General features: G+C 37.9%; 1 protein-coding gene and 2 long non-coding RNA genes across 3 annotated transcripts; 1 reads left to right on the top strand and 2 right to left on the bottom strand.

Moving 5' to 3' along the window:
- Positions 1 to 289: 289 nt before the first annotated feature.
- LOC144015586 (leptin-like) lies at positions 290 to 7139 on the bottom strand. The gene is made up of 2 exons (XM_077515709.1): positions 1678 to 7139; positions 290 to 1521 (listed from the first exon to the last, which is right to left on the bottom strand). The coding sequence occupies exons 1-2, from the start codon at positions 1825 to 1827 to the stop codon at positions 1183 to 1185; spliced, it is 489 nt and encodes a 162-aa protein (XP_077371835.1). The 5' UTR covers positions 1828 to 7139; the 3' UTR covers positions 290 to 1182.
- Positions 7140 to 7200: 61 nt separating this feature from the next.
- On the bottom strand, positions 7201 to 19384 carry LOC144015587 (uncharacterized). The gene is made up of 3 exons (XR_013282759.1): positions 19269 to 19384; positions 19105 to 19160; positions 7201 to 7408 (listed from the first exon to the last, which is right to left on the bottom strand). It is a non-coding gene; the product is annotated as an uncharacterized LOC144015587 (long non-coding RNA).
- On the top strand, positions 12686 to 17905 carry LOC144015588 (uncharacterized). Its single transcript, XR_013282760.1, has 3 exons — positions 12686 to 12764; positions 12853 to 12978; positions 17351 to 17905. It is a non-coding gene; the product is annotated as an uncharacterized LOC144015588 (long non-coding RNA).
- Positions 19385 to 19730: the final 346 nt, after the last annotated feature.

The following is a 19730-nucleotide window of genomic DNA, read 5'->3' on the forward strand; positions in this document are numbered from 1 at the left end:
TGGTCAGAAAAGTTGCTAGCTTGTTGCTAGCACTGACTGTACTTTTGTAAACTAGCTTCCCTTTATTTTTTCAGCCATGTTGTTAGTGTAAGCGGTGGTCATCAGTGAAGACCACCCATGACCATGATCAGGATAAATGCTACAGAAAATAGGATGACACCTGGATCATAAAAGTTACTGTAAAATGCAAAACATCACTTTATTACATTATTTTCCTTAAATAGTTAAAAAAAAAAAAAAAAAGCAAATACAGTACAAAAATATACAAAATACACATTTGAAGGCGATAAATAGCAGTATTGGAAGAGCTGGTGGTGGATGTTTGACATAAATAAAATCCTAGTATATAAATAAGAATAATGACTCAGTGGTTAGCAACTTAGCACATTTGCCTCACAGTTCCGATGTTCTGGGTTTCAATCCGGGTTGCGGCCTTCCTTCGAGGCCTTTGCGTGTTCTTCCCGTGCTTGTGTGGCTTTTTTTTCAGGCTTCCTCCCACATTCCACAAAAATGCAAGTTAGCTTCATTGAAGACTCTAAATTGCTTGTGAGTATGAATGATGTCTAAATCCACATTTTGCTTCACACTGCACTGTTTTTTTAATGTCAAAAACAATACAAAAGCTAACTACAATCGTCCTTTTTTATATATATAATGTTTAAGGTATATATGAAGCCCATCAGCATTTGACAGCTTCGGCTTTGTTAGTTTTTGTAATTGATGACTGGCAAGAAGTTTTTCTGTCTCAGACAAGCTTTATGGCAGCCGCGTTCACACGATCAATGGCAAGTTTCTTTTTGCAGTATGTGGCTGAAGACTAGCCACTGCCACCTCTGTTAACATTCACTGAACTCCTAGAGCAGGCGTTAAAGTCAGGGAAAGTCTACAGTGAAACTCAGTGCACTGGATTTAGTGGATGTTTGGGAGAGTGATAAAGCTTTGCCTGTCCTGACTTCACGTTGTTCGGAACTGCAATCTTAAGCTGCCAAATAGTGATGGACTCACATCTGTCCAGATGAAGCAAAATGTGGAAAAAAGATGTATATAGCGACTTTTTGGACATCTTGTATATTGTATGTATGTATAAAGGCAAAGAATGTCTAAATAGACCTTACATCCAAGTCTGAACTGCTCTGATTTTGAGTCTTCAATGAACCTAACGCACGTTTTGGAGATTCCTTCTCAGCATTTGTCCAAGTACTCCATGTTCTGCAACATCCGAGTGAGGATATCCTTGATTCTGGCCAGCGCCTCGATGCCGACGGTGAGGACGAAGCCTTGCTGGCTTTGCAGCCGCTGCAGCGCGCCGCCCGCGGCAGACGTCCTGTTGACCTTGACCTCTGTGCAGCGGCCTTTCTTCCACTGACCGAGGTAACCCTTCAGCCACGAGATCTCGGCCTTCACCTGAGACACGTTCAGAGAGTCTGAGATGAGCTTGTCGTAGCCGTCCAGGAGCGTCACCACTGAGGAGAGCCCGTCCAGTTGGTCGGCCGGCGGCGTCAGCGCCATGCCGGGGGGAACCTGCCACATATCAAGTTTGTTGTTTGTAGTTTACTTCCAATAAATTTGTCATTGTTTTCAGTTTAAGTCGTTTTAGCCAATCACTTTCAGTCTCCTGCAAGTAACCTGTTATTTGTTCTTTACAGAAATGGTCGATTAGCATTGTGTAGAGGTTACCTGGATTTTATTGAGCCTGGCCACCAGCTGCTTGGACCTCCCCTCCACCGTGGCTTTCATCCTGGCCGCCTCCCCCGACATGGGGGCCGCCGTGGCCGCACCCCACACTTGGGAGACAGACACCAGGACGGCTAAGGTGATGCAGTCCATTGTGTTTTTTGCGGCTGCGGATCCCGGGAGAAATGCCAACAGTATTATAATTCGTTTCTTTTGTGTACTTTCCCAAACAAGCAACACAACCGGTCACTTCCTTCCACTCATTGACGCAACGTGTTTGATTGTGCGTGCAAATATTTGAGATTCCTCCAAATAGATGTTGGGTACAAAGATTGACCGCTTCCGCACGCCCGCGCTTATCCTAATTTGGTCCGACACGGCGGCACCAATATCTTACTTAGCTCGCCTCCTTCTCATTGGGAGTCAAACATTCATGGTCAAACGATGGAAACACCATGAGACCATTACCAATAATTTGTTTAGTAGTATTTTGCAACATTTTGGCAATTAGTATTTTTTTTCGGTATTATTTATGTCTAATTTTATTTTGACACGATTTTGCATTGGTGTTATAACACTAGTAATTGTTATTCTTTATTTTTTTATGTAACTCTTTGCATTTTTGTATTTAATTTGGTGTACATACATATATATATATATATTATTATTATTATTATTATTATTATTATTATTTTTATTTTTATTATTATTTAATTGTTTCTGTATAGTGGTCTTTTATATAAGTGGAACAACACAAGGTACATAAAATACACAAAATCACTATTGCGGTCGATGATACAACTTAGTAAAATACTTTGTTGAAGTTACAAAATTAAATAATTTTAATTTAATAATAATTTATTAATCATAAATGTTTGTTTATAGAAATGTTTATACATATATTTATTTCTAATGCTAAATATTATCTATGTAGTAGCTAAAGTACATAACAGCAGCGAAAAATAAAAAAGATCCTCGCTCATACTTTTGCAGTACTAATTGTAGTCTTGTAATGTATTTTTTTTCCTCATTTTAATTTTACTTACTTCCTTAGTTATAGTCTTCAGATTTATGATTTATATTTTAACATTTAAAGTGAAAGGAATATATATACATGTGTATATATATATATATAAGAATAAGTAACAATGACAAAATAAGTCTAAATAATAATAAAATATATCACCATTTTTAAAGCAATATCAGGTTAATTGAGCCAAATAGCAATCAAAAGACCCAATCACAAGTCTTCATTTTCCTCACATCCACAATACATACAAAGAAATTGCCGTGATGAATATCAAAATCTTGTTCATGCAAACATCAAACTTGCAATAAACCACAAAAAACAACCTAAAGGGTGCAATGTGAAGCAGTTAGTGGAGTGAAGTTGCACTTACCTTTGTGTGGTGAGTATGTCCACTGTTGGGCCACCATCGGCATGTCTTATAGTGGTGGGATGTTGAGTCACCTCTTACTCATCGTTTTCCCCGACCCCCCGTTCCCTTCATCCATCCCTTCACCTTCCTCTTCCCAGCCCATCGCATCATACTCACGTTTACATATGCAATAGCCCTCATTGGGTTTTCTTTTTCGCAACGATCAACCTGCCGTAACGAGTCACTACTAAGTCAATACTGTGGACTTAATTAGAAGTACAAATATTTGTGTAAATAATGGCTGGGAAAAGTAGAAATTATGAATTGGCAATTATTAATGGAGAAATGAATGAAAAGTCTCTAGACTATCACCAGTATTATACTATATTACGACCATTGGCCGTTATTATAGTACTAGTCTTTAATGTTTTGTTTTTTTTAAATTTTATTCAAGCTTTCCTTTTAAGTTTCTTTTGCTCGACCAGATATGAACCTATGAGAACTAGAGTGGCAAAATCCAATCGTGCTTCTGTTATTTTTAATAGGTACAGTCGACCCTCACATACTCACGTTTCAGCACCTGTGAATTCTCATATTCACAGATTTTTTTTCCTCCCAATACTTTTATGGTGTTTTCGTCCCTTCCCCCGAGCCCCAATTTCAAAATGCGTATTGAACATTTATTTATTTATTTATTTATTTATTTTTTAGTTTTGAAAAAGATAATTTCTTCTTTTATTCCAATGCATTTCAACTGGTGTCTATTATGCATGTTTTTTTTGTTTTTTTTTTCACTATTTGTGGGCCGGTACTTCCTTAAACTTAGTTTAAATGTATAATTGTAACGCTAATTTGGTTGTCATGTTTTTATTCAGTCATTCAAAATAAAGAATTTATATTCAATACCTATTTTGATAACTGCATAAAACATTTGTTATTAGGGTCAAAACATGTTTGTATACTTGCTATCTTGCTGTTCTCAACTGCTAACAAAAAAAATTAAATACTTCAAGCTATTTATAATTGAAAAATACAACTTACCGGTACTTGTATATTCGTTGCCTGATTAGATTGATCATCTTTTGAATGCCTCTTATGTCCCTTTGTTTTTTATCCACAAAGGTTGAAAAAAGTAACAAGTCGAGATATCCGTTTTCAAACAGTAAAAATAAAATAAAAAGCAGATAAAAAAATAAATACTCAGGTTATGTATAGATAACTAACATAAAAGCTACTTAGGTACACTAACAAAGAATTTGTGTGTTAAGTAAAAATGTGAGAGCTTTATTGTGTGTGTTCTATCGTGTGTTGACCTAAACCCACGGTTGCTCATTCTAAATATTGCCCAATGGCAGCCATCAGGTCAGCCATGTTTGTTTAGCATCACGTCCCGCTGCACTGCAGTGGACCATTCAGCGCTTTCAAAATATCATTGCATGCAACAAAATGTATTTAAATGTTATTGTATTTATGTTACTAATTTTCCCATTATTTTCCTTTCAGGATAATTACATCCAAATTTTTATAAAAGCAATACTTTTTTTAAAACAGTAAATGCAAATCTAAGTTAAGAGGTCAAGGCTAATTTATGATAAATAAATAAATAAATAAATAAATAAATGAATAAATAAAAAAGGAATATGCACAACAGAAAAAATAATAGCTTGCAACCAAAAATAGCAGAGATATTTGATTTGATCATTTGGATTATTATTCCTTTTTTGTTTTGTTTTGTTTTTAATCAGAATTGTCTTTAAATGTTCACAGTGTTTTTTTAACGGTTTAAATTGTAGAGGTTATTTAAGAAAAAAAGAAAAGAAAAGGAAGATGGAAAAAAATTAGAAAAATGTTTAACATTCTACAAATCATATGAAAGTAAAATGTTAAATAATAAGAAGGCATTTATTTGAGGCGAGGCATTCATTTTGTTAGTATGGAATGGTATAGGGCCACTGCTGTATGATTAAATATGAAATACTGTCTAGAATATAAATGAAGTTATACATTTTGTAATATTGAACAAGCATGCACAGACAAACATTGAAGTGATGCATTACAGTTGAATTAATGTGAGGTGTTTTTTGTTTTCGCTATTTTAGAGCGAGAGCACAAATAAATTTTAATATATTTTTTAACTTTTTTTTTTTTTTTTTAAGATTTATCAGAGGTAAGTCATTGATCAAATAGGTAGAATTTATTGGCAAAGATTTTTTTGTGTTCCATAAATGATGATAGTAAGGTGAAATTTATTTGAGAAGATGCATTTGTTTTTCTTGGAAGTTATGAGGAAGTACAGTAGCTAATCTAAATGAATGAATGATAATTATTCCTCACAAACATTAAAATGCAATTGAAGTGACAGTAAAAATACATTTTATTTTAAGTTAATATTACAAAAAACAAAGGGGTATATTCACTAAGAATGCGTTGCGTCCGGTAATAGCGCGAAATATTGCACCACAACTGCACCCGCAGTCTGCGCCCAGTTACCCACATATTCACTAAGGATATTGCTCTAATCATATACCGGCGCAAACACACCCACAAAACTGACAGCTTGGAGCAAATGTGCACCTGATTTACCACACATGGCAATGGATTTGCACCAAGAACATGTTGTTATAGTAACAGTTGCGAGAAAGATGACATTATCGGAAAGCGAGGTTGGACCGAGAGTAAGCGTTTAGAGCGCCATTAAGCTGTACAGAGCAGAGAGGGCGACAACGAAGTCTGTCATTCATATAGTAGAAATTATTGGTGCGATCGTTTAAAAAAAAATATATTTTCAGAGTTTGGCGTAGGCGTACAGTATGCAACTTGCACGTAAAAATGATCGTAAAATGCCTCCCCGCCATTGCCGATCAGCCGGGTTACATTGTGTGTCCTAAACCAACATAGAAAAATTTCCCCCTCCCTCTCTCTCTCTCCTCTCTGCGTGATCATCCAGAGAGCGATGCACCATGCCATGCACTCCTGTCATGACCCCGAGATTGAGGTTGTGGCAGGTTTATACATGTTTTCAATAAACGTTATTTGCATCACGCAAACTCCGTGTAGCTATTAGCGCTGGCGTTAGTGAATTAGACGCTGCATATCAATGAGTCTCATTTGCATTGGCGTGGACATATTTTGCGTCAAATGTATGCAAATTACCTAATTTACATACGCGCAAATAATACCGGCGCAATCTGGTTGGCAGAGCACTTAGTGACGGATTTCCCCATCTGCGCGTTTAGTGAATTAGGCGCTCCCGGATTGCTCCATTTTTACCCGTTCGCGCCGCGCAAAGGCGACGCAAACCTTTAGTGAATATCCCCCAAAGTGTGAATTAAAATTCTTTGTAATGAATAACAGTAAAAATCTAAATTAATAACTGATGATAACTTAGTTTCTTGTGCAGTTGTTTTTTTCAAGAATGTAAAGCCTTCCGCACGATGAGCTCGGACCCAAATTGGGTTCAAATTAATCATTTGAATGTACCCGACATGGTCTGTTAATGTTTGCTACTTTTTGGCCACAATATTTTGCTATTATAAATATGGTCACCAGTAGTATATCCAAATTACAATGTCTATATACCTTAACAGTGGTGAAGCAGTGTACATTCCAGCATGCATGATTCAATTTGACGGGGGAAGACATGCGCGAAACCGGGGACATTGCCAGCCTGCACCCGGCGTGGAGGCTGTCATACTTCAGAAACTCTATTACTTGTACTTTGGCTCTGTGCCGCAAAAATCTCGCTCGTATCCAAAAGCCGGAAATGTATTTTAGCTCGTGAAGTCTTGCGCGAGACGTCAGTACGCTGGTGCGCGTATAATCTTGCGTTCAAGTGCGCCATGGAAAATCGTCAACTCTTCCACTCCCGAACAGTCACAACTTTGAAAGACGTGCTTCAGAACCGAAACATGGCACCGTTTGATTTTACATGAATTGGTGCTCGAAGTACCAACCCAAATCGGTCCATACTACAAAAAGTACCATCTTCGGTACCCATCCCGAGTAATGTCGCCATTTCTCACAAATCTAAGCACACCCCTCACATTTTCGTAAAAGGTATACCTGTGTCTTCACAGGACAACACTTAGGGGAACATTATTTCCCAGAAGACCTCATATGCGTGCTTGCCCCCCCCCCCAAAAAAAAAAATTTGAAGCTGTCTCATCATCACATATATGAAATGGCAGTGCAACAGCAGTAGAAGCTTGGAGTATTTTTGATGCCTCAGCTCTTCTTCCATCATCTTCTCCACATCCAGCGTGGCTATTCTTGGACGAGTGTCCGTGTTGTGGCACAAATCCGTCAGCAGGGGGAAAAAAATAGGCCAAGAGAGAACCGTGTATTTTCGAGGAGATCTTTGGGGAAATAAAACAAAACAAATATTCCTGTTACAGTTGCTTGTTTTAGGTTTCTCTCCTGGTAATTTACTGTAAAGCCGGTATACCACACGCACACACACTGAGGGGGATAGAAAACAGAGGCCTCGTAAAAATGACACGTCGTCTTTAATAACGTGCTTAGCTGGAGCAGAAATGTGACGTTATCAAGGAAATTGACGAGAAAAGGCACCGTAAAGGACACACTTCTGGGAATGAGAGGCAAGCGGTGGAAGAGTTTAATTCCACTTAAATCTTCACCGGGAACTGTGTATTATTCATGAAAGCAAAAGCATGGAAGCATGAACTGGACGCTCATGTTTGAGAGGGAAAAGGAAGAAAAAACACGTTTTACTTTTCTTTGCCAGCAACAAACCGGCTTATAAATGCTGACATCTGGGATTAATAACAGTTGCCGGTCACTCAAGGTTTCTTAAAGATTTTTTTTTGTCTGCCAGAATATGACATCACCACTAACAGGAACAACTTCATGCTCAAAGTTAAGGCCGCAGATACTGATAATTCACCCAAATATCACCATTCTCACTCAATTGTTATCGAAGTTAGCACACATCAGATTTCTCAACTGAACTCAAGTTTATTTATATAGCGCTTTTAAGCAGCCTGAGCTGTCAAAGCGTTTTACAGAAGCAGAAACACAAAAAACAAACAAACATAACATAAAACATTAACACCAATCCAATACAATCACAACAAATCAACATTCTTCCATTCCTACATACACTTTGTTTGAAGCAGTTCTAGATGAAAGAGGACACAATCAGTGTCCTTTCAGCAGTTGATCAGAGACGTGATCTCAACGTGCATGACGTCACACACGTCTGCTACAAGCTAAGTTTGCTCATAAGCTAGCTCATAAACAAGCAGCTGCTGCGTTCGTGACGGGCACCATACACACAAAAAGAATGGTCCAATTTTCCAGTCCCATCCAAACTGTCTCTCCTCCAAGCGCCGAACTTCCACCTAGTCCACGTCCCGCGCACACCACCGACGTCCGCGTCCTCAGCTCCACCGCCATCCATCAAGGGGCTGTGAAAAATGCTGCCTGTTTTCCTGGTGCAAAAAACCACAAGCGACCCGTAGGTGCCCAGTGGGATGACATTCCCCATCAGAAACCGTGCTGGTGCAGGCATGCCACCGAACGGGCGCAACCGCCGCGGGCACCGACCACTAGCTGTCCCTCGAAGAATATCACAACCAAAACGCAGTGAACAGTCCAGTCCAGATCGGGTCCACACAAAAGAAGAAACGCCACATGACAAGAGGAAAGACAATCGCCCACAGCGCCATCACCAAACAGCCAAGACAAGCGAGTCGCCAGACACACCGGCGCACGCCATCTTGTCGAGGCAAAAAAGGATGTCTTTAATTAGATTATCCTGATCGATTATCCTGTGGTGTGTCGAGTGTGCTTTTTTCCAGCCTTCCCCAATATGCTCGGAATGGAAAACAGTCAGGGCTGACAATCGTAAATGTTACTCTTTCGATTAAAGTCAGCAGATGCCTCTAAAAAAATGTCCTTGGCAGTTATCCTGTGGTGTGGGGTGTGTTAAGAGTTTTTTTTTGTTCCCCCCCCCCCCCCAATATTCTGCTTGGAAAATGGTTGGACAATTGTAAATGTTTGTTGTACACGGGTTGAAATTGAAACGTTTCCTTCTTCAGGTCAAAGTCAGCAAAGGCATGATTAACAGATGTCTCTGATAGATTATCCTGTGTTGTGAGTTGTGTTAATAGTAGTGTTGTTCCGATACCGATACTCGTATAGGCAGAGGTGCCGATACTGCATAAAAACAGTGGTATCGGTGACTATCACAAGTAACATGCCGATACCATTAATTCCAAAGCTAATATAGGATTTTGGATGCAGCATCTTGTGTCTTGCTGGTGCACAACATTCACTGATATGTGACATGTTCACTGCATGCCGATCTAAGATATCCTATTGGCCCTTGACTGCTCTGAACCAGTGGCAGGACAGCTTTTTCATGTTGAGGAAAAAAAATAAAAAATTAAGTATCGGTATGGTATCGGTATCGACCGATACTGCAAAGCTGGGTATCGGTATCGGTATCGGGAGCCAAAAAACGGTATCGGAACAACACTAGTTAATAGTGATTTTTCTACCCCAATCTGTTTGGAAAATGATTGTGGCTGACCGTTGTAAATGTTAATTGGGATCTACTCAGTGTTGATTTTGTCTGCTATTTTTTTTTTTTATTTAGTCTTTTTTTTTAATCACAGTTAGTCAACCTCATCCCTTTTTTATTTAGTCCATTTTAGTCGACTATAAATCTAGCATTTTAATCTTTATTTTAGTCCAAGAAAACATAATTTTATTCATCTAGTAGCCTATTAATCAACAAAAACTGTCAACATTTAGTCTAGTTTTAGTCAGGACAACCATTTTGCCCTGTTTTTTTTTTCGTCAGATTATATTCAACCTTTTCGAATCTAAATTTCATGTAAAATTTTTCTCATCTTTTTGATGAAAAACAACTTTACACCCAATTACAGTATGTCAACAAGTGGCTACTATGGCTCCATGCTATGTGCTAGTCAGTTAGCCAGCATTAGTTAGTCGCATTAACATCATTGTTGGAGCATAATAGCTGTTGAATCAATGTTGTTATAACTATAATTTACTTTTTTTTTTTTTTTTTTTTTTTTTTTTTTTTCTCTCAACCTTTCACCGTGAAGCCACCTCCTGTCTCTCCCATGTGTTTGTTCTGTGTCACATGACAGTGTCACAGACATGACAGATTAGCAGGGACAAGATTTTACAAAATCATACAACCGTTTTTGTTCATGATCTCAAATGTCCATAGATTTTAGTCTAGTTTTTATTAAGTGAAGGACATTTTCGTCCCATCCTCATTAATTGACGAAAATGCATACTTATTTCATCCCAGTTATTGTTTATTAATAAGAGTTTTAGTTTAGCCTAGTCCAGTTTTAGTCTGGTGAAAAATGTGTGTTGACGAAATTATTTAGTTTTTGTTGAGGAAATTAACATTATTACTCATGCCAATAATCATGCCAAATTTGAAATTGTCGTCCCTTTTGATCAAAGTCTGCAATAGGCCGATTATCAGATAGTTCTCAAAGATTATCCTGTGGTATGTGATGTGTTTAAAGTGTTTTTCTTCCTCCCCCGTCCAGTGCCTCAGGCGAACATATTTTTAATTTATTATTATTATTAGATTTTTAACTAGGAGCACAATAGCCCTTGAGGATTTTAAGAGCGCTGGAAGAAAATTCAAGGGCAAACACAGTGAATTTACTTCCAAAGTAAATGTTCGCATTCTGCTGTACTTTCACTGTGTTACTGATAAATCCGTTCAGAAACAAAGTTTTCAATTCACATTTTAATGTGCAGGTTTCGACACAATGCACCTCAAAATGCAAAATGATCTATTTGAGAGCTGATTTGTCGTGACGTCATACAAGCGCCTCCAGTTGGAGAGGAGCTGGCAGTGTGATTTAATGTTACTTTCGTGGCGCAAGCGATAAAACCTCACTTTTATCTTTTGGTAGGCTCTTATGTCATCACTTCCAAATATGGGAACACTGGATACTGATAATTTCGGGTTGCTGCCCAACTCCATCGCACTGAGTGCAGTGTGAAAAGGGCTTGCAGAAGAGTTATCAATGACTGAAATGTAGAATTAGAATGTGTCTCCTTAGATGAATACTTTTAAAGAGCAATTAGTAACCTTTTTACCTGTTTATATTATGCCTTGCAGTATATTTGCAAGCCACTGAGGAGAATCAATGAAGAGGAATTGTCAGGTCCTGAATAGGACAAAACATGGCTCATTAATTATTCATGAGCCACGTGACTTATGGTATCCTGTGAGTCATGTTTAGAAGAAATGCATGCAGCTAATCAACAACTTCTGAACATTCTACCCAATAAAGAAAGGCGGCAATCTCTGTGGAAATTTTATTTGAATGCTGAATAACTGACGCTGAACTCGAATGCTGTGGAATTTATTGAAATGTTCAAATGAAGCACATGAGACTTGATGTTGGAATGGTTTGAATCGGTCAATGAATATGGAAGGAGCAGGTAAATATAAAGTATATAAAAATATCTCTTAATTTGGGGAGATAAATTGTCCAAGATGTCCTGAATGAGCGGAACAGTTTGCATTTGGAATGGTTTGAATTGGTAAAGAAATGTGGAAGGAATGGTAAGTGTAATCACTGTTGGACGGAATCTGTGCATCTCCATAACCATTATTTTTCAGGAAATAACCTATTTTTTATTTTTTTAAATGATTAACTATTGTAATGTTAAAGAGATCACTTTTTCTGTATTTAAAAAAAGGTTAACAATTGATAAATATATCACTCACGTGGGGACTGACCAATAGTATCAATTTGTGAAAAAATCTGAAATTGTCCACATTTTTTGAACATAGAAGGTTCCCACCTGACTGTCGTGATGTGTAAAATATTTCTTAATTTGAGAGATTTCCTATGAAAACTGTGGAATGTGGAAAACAGTTCCCCAAATGTCCTGAATGAACAGAACTGTAAAATTTTGAATAGTTTGCAACGGCAAAGCAAAGTGGAAGGAAGATGTAAATATTAGTGTTGTTCCGATACTGTTTTTTTGGCTACCGATACCGATACTCAGCTTTGAAGTATCGGCCGATAACGATGCCATACCGATACTTAAGTTTTTTTTTTCCTCAACATGAAAAAGCTGCCCTGCCATTGGTTCAGAGCATTCAAGGGCCAATAGGATATCTTAGATTGGCATGCAGTGAACATGTCACATATCAGTGAATGTCGTGCACCAGCAAGACACAAGATGCTGCATCCAAAATCCTATACTAGAGTTGGAATTAATGGTATCGGCATGTTACTTGTGAGTAGTCACCGATACCGATACCACTGTTTTAATGCAGTATCGGTATCGGAACAGTGTGGAAATGGGGGATTGTGGAATGTTACCCAAGATGTTTTAATTAAGAAATGTGGAAAGAGGAGGTACATTTTGGAAATCCACTGCGAAAACTTGGAATTTTGAGAATGTGGAAAATGGTAGCATTGATGTCTTGAATGAGCTCAACAGGAAATTATGAAATTCTGGAAATTTTGGGAACGTGGAAAGCAATACTTATCTTGTTTTTAATGTTGTGATGACATGTGCTTGTCATTTCAGGGTCCTGTAGCCCCAGCAGGAGTGGCTCGCACAGGGGGGCATGGGGGCGGGGGCTGGGGCTGACTCGCAGTCGGCATCGCGTTACTTTTCCAGATGCCGGCCTAAAGAAAGCAGGAATTCCGCTCAGCACGACCTGCCCGGGTGAGTCACGGGAATGACGGGAATTCTGATTCTGCATGTTATTGAGCTTCCACCCCTCCTCCCTCCCCGACCCCCACCCCAACCCCAGAGACTTGAGTGACGTCCTCACGCCGTAAAGTGTGGTTGGAAAAGACCCGAGTCAGCTTTTGGTGACGTGCATGGCAATGAGATGCTGCTGAGTGCACAGATGTCCACGCGTGCACACACACAAAAGGTAAAAGTGTTAGTGTGGGTTCTGTGGTCACGATATTAAGTCCACTCAAATGGTAGTTGATCATCATTCGAATCATTTTCATCCATCCGTCCGTCCATGCATCTTTTCTTAAAGGGGGATGGCAAAAAGAAACCTCTGACTCAAGCATCATGTTTGATATGCAAGCAAAAAAAATAAAAAAAATAAATTAAAACACTTCGAGTAACCTAACGTGTAATTAAGGTAATATGATGACAAGTGTACTTTACTGGAAGTAAAAAGGCATCACAGCTGTTGTGAACATCTTTTCTTTTACAACGTCAACAAATATGCATGTTCATTCTACAGATGACAAATTCAACTCCAATTTCCTGCTTTAGTTGCATTATGGTTTTAATTCATACACGTTTGAATGTGCACTTACATGGGTTATTCTATTAACAATAATAACACTAAGTTATGACGCAACACTCGCTAGAATATTTGGATCAATGACAAAACGTTTTCACAGTTCAGAAACAATTGTGCTATCGCGCCCTCTTGTGGATAGATCAGTTATCACATGAGCTCTCACATTGTAACCTGTAACATTTTGCATTTGCACCATTTTTTTTTCAACATCAATGCTGTGCTTAAAGCTAGAAAAATGAGTAATACAGTGCTTAGCATATATGAGTACACCCCTTTCCAAAAATGTAAAGATTTTATTCAATATCTCAATGAACGTAATTTTCAAAACTTTGACAAAATGTTTTCTGTAGAATATGCGCTAAACTCACAACATGAAAGGTTTTAATAGAATGCATAGATTACAAAATATTCACTTTAATTAAATTAACTAATGCAAAAAAATTAACACAACCAACAATAAAAAAAAAAAAGAAAAAAAGTATTTTCTATGACCTCCTTTACTGTTAAGGATAGCAACATGTCTGCTAGGCCTGGAATTAACAAGTTGTCAGTCTTTTTCTTGGGGTCTACTTATTTGTCCAAACTGTACTTTAATGCATTTAATTAAAAAACAACTTTTTCTTTGTGGGTACTAATTAACAAATCATGTTTGCAATCAATTGCGCACATTTGTGGGAGTATTTTTTCTAGTATAGTATTTCATCGAAAATCTTAATTCTGAAAGGAAACTAAATGCGTTCTTACAAACCTGTTGGGGTGCCCTCATTTATACTGAGCACTGTATATACTTTTAATAATGATTTAGCTCAACTGTTTTACACATAAAAATTGTACATAGATTAAAGTTTCCAAGCAGATCATTCTTAAAGATGAATGCAAATGTGTAAGTTACAGAAAATCCGACTGACTTGTACTTTAACAGTGATTCTTTAACACATCACTGGCATAGGAATACACTTGCTGTTGGAAACAAAACTCGCCCACAAATTGCGTGTAGCATCTTGCAGGACGTAAGTATCCTCTGCAGATGCTTTTTGGGGTAAGGGCTTCCTGGTGACTTCCATTCGACAGCAAGCCCAGACCGCAAAAAGACCCGAAAAGAATCTGAAGTGCGTCACGTTGCACCTGCTGCATCATCTGAAACACACGTGGACACAACCATCATACCTGATGTACTCCTAAACATCACAAAACAATAGCATGCAAGTTTTATATCTAGGAAGTGCGTAAATTAGTTTTCACATGAAGTTCATATAAAAAGTGTACACACCCCTGTTAAAATGCCAGGTTTTTGTGATATATAAATGCCATGTTAACACATTTCCACCATTAATATAACGAAAAACTTCCCCCCTGTGGTAATTGAGTTGCATAAGTGTGCACACCCTCTTATATAGCTGGGAATTTCCATGTGTTGAGATGCAACATTCAATTGCAAGTTAAATTGTGAGCCTGCTCACACCTGCCACCATTTAAAGTGCCCCTTATTAATCCCTATAATCAAGTTCAGATGTTCTAGTAAGCTTTTCCCGACGTTTATTTTTCCTCCTACCAGAATGATGACGGTTTGATGGCAACACAGACTATTTGGAATAGTTCATAATTCCCTCCACTGTGACTAAGGCCCAAGTGTTTCACCTCACTTAAGAGCAGCACATTGTGATCTTTTGAGGATGAGCAGTGTTGTTTTCACTATCGGCAAACAAATTCAACTTTGGTTTTGTCAGACCATGATAAAAATCTTCCAGACACATTTGATCGAATGTATTATGGGCCATTGAATCCAAGGCTGAACTTTTTGAACAACATTAATGGTGGAAAAAGTTTTGAAATGATTCATTTTTGGTCTTTATGTCACCAAAACCTGGCCTCTGAACAGGGGTGCTTTGACTTTCTATATCTTACTTACAGAAAATGTTTAAGCATGCACATTTCCATACATAAAATCTGCATGTTTAAGCACATCAGTAACCACAATATAGACTTGACATGAAACCTGTATTATTAAGCCTTAGTGCCTAAAAATGCTAAATAATTGTGCTTTGACAGATGAGCGATCCTGCATACGTGTTATAAGATAGTTAACAATTCTTCATAAAAGGTGCATCAAGCTTTAATCCTCCTCCCAGCTGAAGTTTACTGTCAAACTAAATGTAAAATAAAAAAAAAAATCATCTCGTGTATTTAAAACAACCAAATAAGATTGCATTTACCTTAATGCTACACTGAGGAGGAATCAGATTATTTAAAAAGAAAGAAAGAAATGGGTTTCTATTTTCATAATCTAACGTAAATTATTATTGATTTATTTAAACTTTATTTAACCAGTTAAGAAAACTGAGAACAGATTATCATTTACAATATCAACTGGAGACAGTGTAAAATACGGCGAAAATGAAATTGCAAATTAACAAGTTTTATGAAACATACGCATATAACAAAACATAAAAGATTACATTACATACATTACATTTTATTTTTGGTATGTACTATAAAAAATGAATTTTTTGAAACAATATAAACACAATTTTATCACAAAATAACTACATTTTATTAAGTTAAAGCTAATTTGTTTTTAAGTTACCATACCAAAAAACTAGTATAGTTCAATTTCATCAAAAATGACTAGTTCAAATGAATCATAAAAGCATACAAAGTTTCACCAACTTCAAAAAGTTTAGTAGCAGTTTTTACAAAAATTTAAATATTGTGTATTTAATCGATTTGATTATTTTGAATGTTCGGGTTTACAGTGTAACAATGTAAAACACCATAGACCATGAGTTGACCATCAACTAGCAAAACAGTTTGTCATGATGTTATCACCCTTTAAGCATTTGAACACAAGTGGTAGCGTAACACATGTAGACGAACAATATAACAATACTTACATACATATTATTTGTTCCCTGTCAAACACTATACTAATATAATATTACAACTTAGTAATTGTGACTATCTCCATGTACAGTATATCCATCTGTTTGTCTTTATAATACTGCCCCCTAGTGACCATGGTGTGTACACCAGCAGTAGCCTCACAGTCACATTTTGAATTATGAAGCACAAACTGTTGAATTAATTGTTATATAATATATGCTGTATGGTCTTAGAATATGTAATTAAAGAATAAAAAAAATGTCAAAAAGTATTACTTTTTTTAAAATTTTTACTCAGATAAAGAAGGGTGCATATCTATATAAAATAAATGAATAAATGAATAAATAAATAAATAAATAAATAAATAACCTTATTTTACCCTGAAATTGTATGACCGATCCTTAAGTGACCCAAAGTATGGGGGGGAAAAAATAACCTATTAAAAAAAATGTCAAGTGTATTCTAAATCAATGGAAATAGTGGGTATCTTGGAACTGTGGAAGTGTACATGCCATTTGTGTGTATATTTTTATGGAACAGTCGTAACCATGCCCAAAAATATATGTGTGTGTGTGTGTGTATATATATATATATATATATATAATGTGTGTATATATATATATATATATATATATATATATTTGTTTATTATATACACGGGATCCCACAGAAATGTGCACTTGTCGGTCTTTGAAGCACCAGGCGCGGACTTGGCAATAAGAATGAGCTGTTTTTATAAAAATTATTGGGGGGAAAAAAATCCTTGGCTGGTCAAATCCTTGGTTGGCGAACCGCCAGTATTTGAGGGTCCCCTGTAATTGTCTGTCTACATGTGCTGCTACATGTTTGTGTTCAAATGAGTTGATCAAAGGGTTATTACACCACACTGTTGACAATTGTTTTGTTAGCCCATCTATGGTGTTGTTGAATTTTGTCTTAGCATAAATCTAGCAGACTTTTTTGAGACATAGTTATGTGGTTTGGTTTAAATGCATGATGTGTATAACACAAGACGAAAAATCAGGTCAGAGTCCACTCGCATCTCAAAAAACTGACATTTTTTGGAGATTCCCCCATGAAATGAGCCTTCATGTTTCTGCAGGAACCCGTGCAAACGTGATGGAAACACAGACAGTTCTCAAGACGGCTTCAAGCTGCCTCTAGATGGCAAGTTTACAGATTTACACAACCATTTTCTTTATCCAATGCAAACCGATATAGTCAAAACCAATTTTAATAAACACACGTCAAATTTGAGCTGGTACCTCAATGTACGCAAATTGAGGAGCACCTGTGCAAAACAATCAAAGAAATTGAAAGATTTCCATTCTTTATATATTTTTTGTTACTTTGCGATAATCATCAATTGTTCAAATTTCAAGGTGAAAGAAAGAAACAGAGGGTAGTTGTTTGTATAGTTGTCAAATTTGACGTGGAGAGTATGTAAGCAATGACACAGTGGCTCTCATGGTCGTGTTTTCTATTGTCAATTGGAAAGTGAATATCAACATCCACATTTGACAAAATGGAGTAAAAAAAATAATCTGCGCCTAAAATTTAATTCTGATGATTTTTTAAAAATTATTATTTGAGGTTTCAGATTAAAAAACAAATAGCAAAACAGTCATGGTCATATTCCCATGTTTGAGATTTCACTTGCTAATTGAAAATATAAAGAAGGGATGACACACATTATTTTTGTTTAATGTGTGACAAGTATATGATGCAGAAACAGAAGCTTTTAAATCGAACCCCCAAAAATGATTCACCTAAAATTTCGTTTTGAAGAAAATCTGTAGGATTTTTTGTGTTAGACCCCACAAGATTCGTGACACACAACAATTTACAACATATTCAAACAAAACAGCTCATTGACTGACACGTCACAGGTGGTTGGACATATCGAGATATGTAGACGCACACACACAGGCACATAACATCATATTTCTACACTTCGTGGCCACAAAATTAGGTACACCTGCACAAACGCAATACAAAATAAATCTGCCTTACGAAACAGTACGGATGAACACTATCGCAGAATACTGATTTAATACACACACACTACATGAGTGTGCAGATATTGTCGCGTATGACATTGCATCATCCACTCCAATCAATTCATTAATGTTAATAACTCAAAAGTTAACTTGAAGGAAAATACACATTAATATGGATTATGTATTTATTTGACACACAATACGCATGTGATGCCACCTGACTTGAGATTGAGCCTCATGTGAGCTGTCCGTGGTTCTGAAAGCTGAAAGCCTCTCGGCTGCAGCCCTTTTCGGTCGGTACACGCCCTAACCTCCCCCATGCACCCCCCCCCCCCCCCAACTCAACTTAACCCCCCCCCCCCAACTCAACTTAACCCCCCCCCCCCCCCCCACCCACCCTCCCAACTTCCCGACAAGCGTGTCTCTGCCTGTCTACACACTACACGCGCGTGTATACGCCTGCATCCATTCCAGCATACAGGACGACACCTGGCTGGAGTTAGAAGAAAAAAAAGGGGGGGGCGAGGGGTTGATGCAGGTTTATATATTGAAACATTATTGATTTAAATTTAAATTAATTTAATACAATAAATTACAACGTTATTAAATTCGATTACATTGGAAAAAAAAACACACATTGTAAAAATCACATAAATGGCAAACTCAAAACTTCAGAATTCGAACGAGCAAAGCAACCGGCAGGATTTCTTATTGCGCCACCAGAGCCATCCAATAATAATAATCACCATAATCATAACAACACCACAAGACGCCGTACGCGCATCTTCACATAGACTGCAACAATGCCCCATCTGCGTGCGTGTGCGCGTGCGGTGTTTGCAAGGAGACGACTTACCTCTTCTTGCCCGAGCGAACGCTCTGAATTGGTCCGGATGGAGTGGAAAAAAAGCCCTTGGGAAAGACAGAATGAGAATTAGAGCGAGCATACGCACAATGAGATTCCTTCCGCGCACTCAATCAAGCATCCGTGGGTCCGCACCCGAGTGCGTCCGTACGCACCTGTGTGCACCGCATCTGCTCGTCGCTGATGCAACACGTTCAAGCCCTTCGTTTGTTTCCTCTCCAGTCCGACGTGTGCGCGTCCATTTTCCACCCCCCCCCCCCAGCCTTTCTCGAAGGAAATACTGCAAAAGCAGATTACCCCCCCCCCCCCCCCACCCCCCCCCGCACAAATAGAAGCCACTCAATTCCTCCAGTCTGCGATTGACCTGCATTGACGTCATTGCGTCATTAGGTCTCCCCTGGAAACACGGGGGCTCCCAAAAATAGCATCACATTAATTCAGCCCGCATGCGCCGGGGTTGGCTTGTTGGTGGGTGGAGGGGGTCTATGAAGAGGGGCTGTTTGCATCAATCCATAATCACCCCCTCCCACCCAAACCCACCAACAATTCCAAGGAATAATACAGTCTCTCGCTCTGCCAAGGACACGCTGATCACGACTTGAGGCTATTTTTAGGAT

Source organism: Festucalex cinctus, chromosome 3 (assembly GCF_051991245.1).
Source record: "Festucalex cinctus isolate MCC-2025b chromosome 3, RoL_Fcin_1.0, whole genome shotgun sequence".
Taxonomy (NCBI): domain Eukaryota; kingdom Metazoa; phylum Chordata; class Actinopteri; order Syngnathiformes; family Syngnathidae; genus Festucalex; species Festucalex cinctus.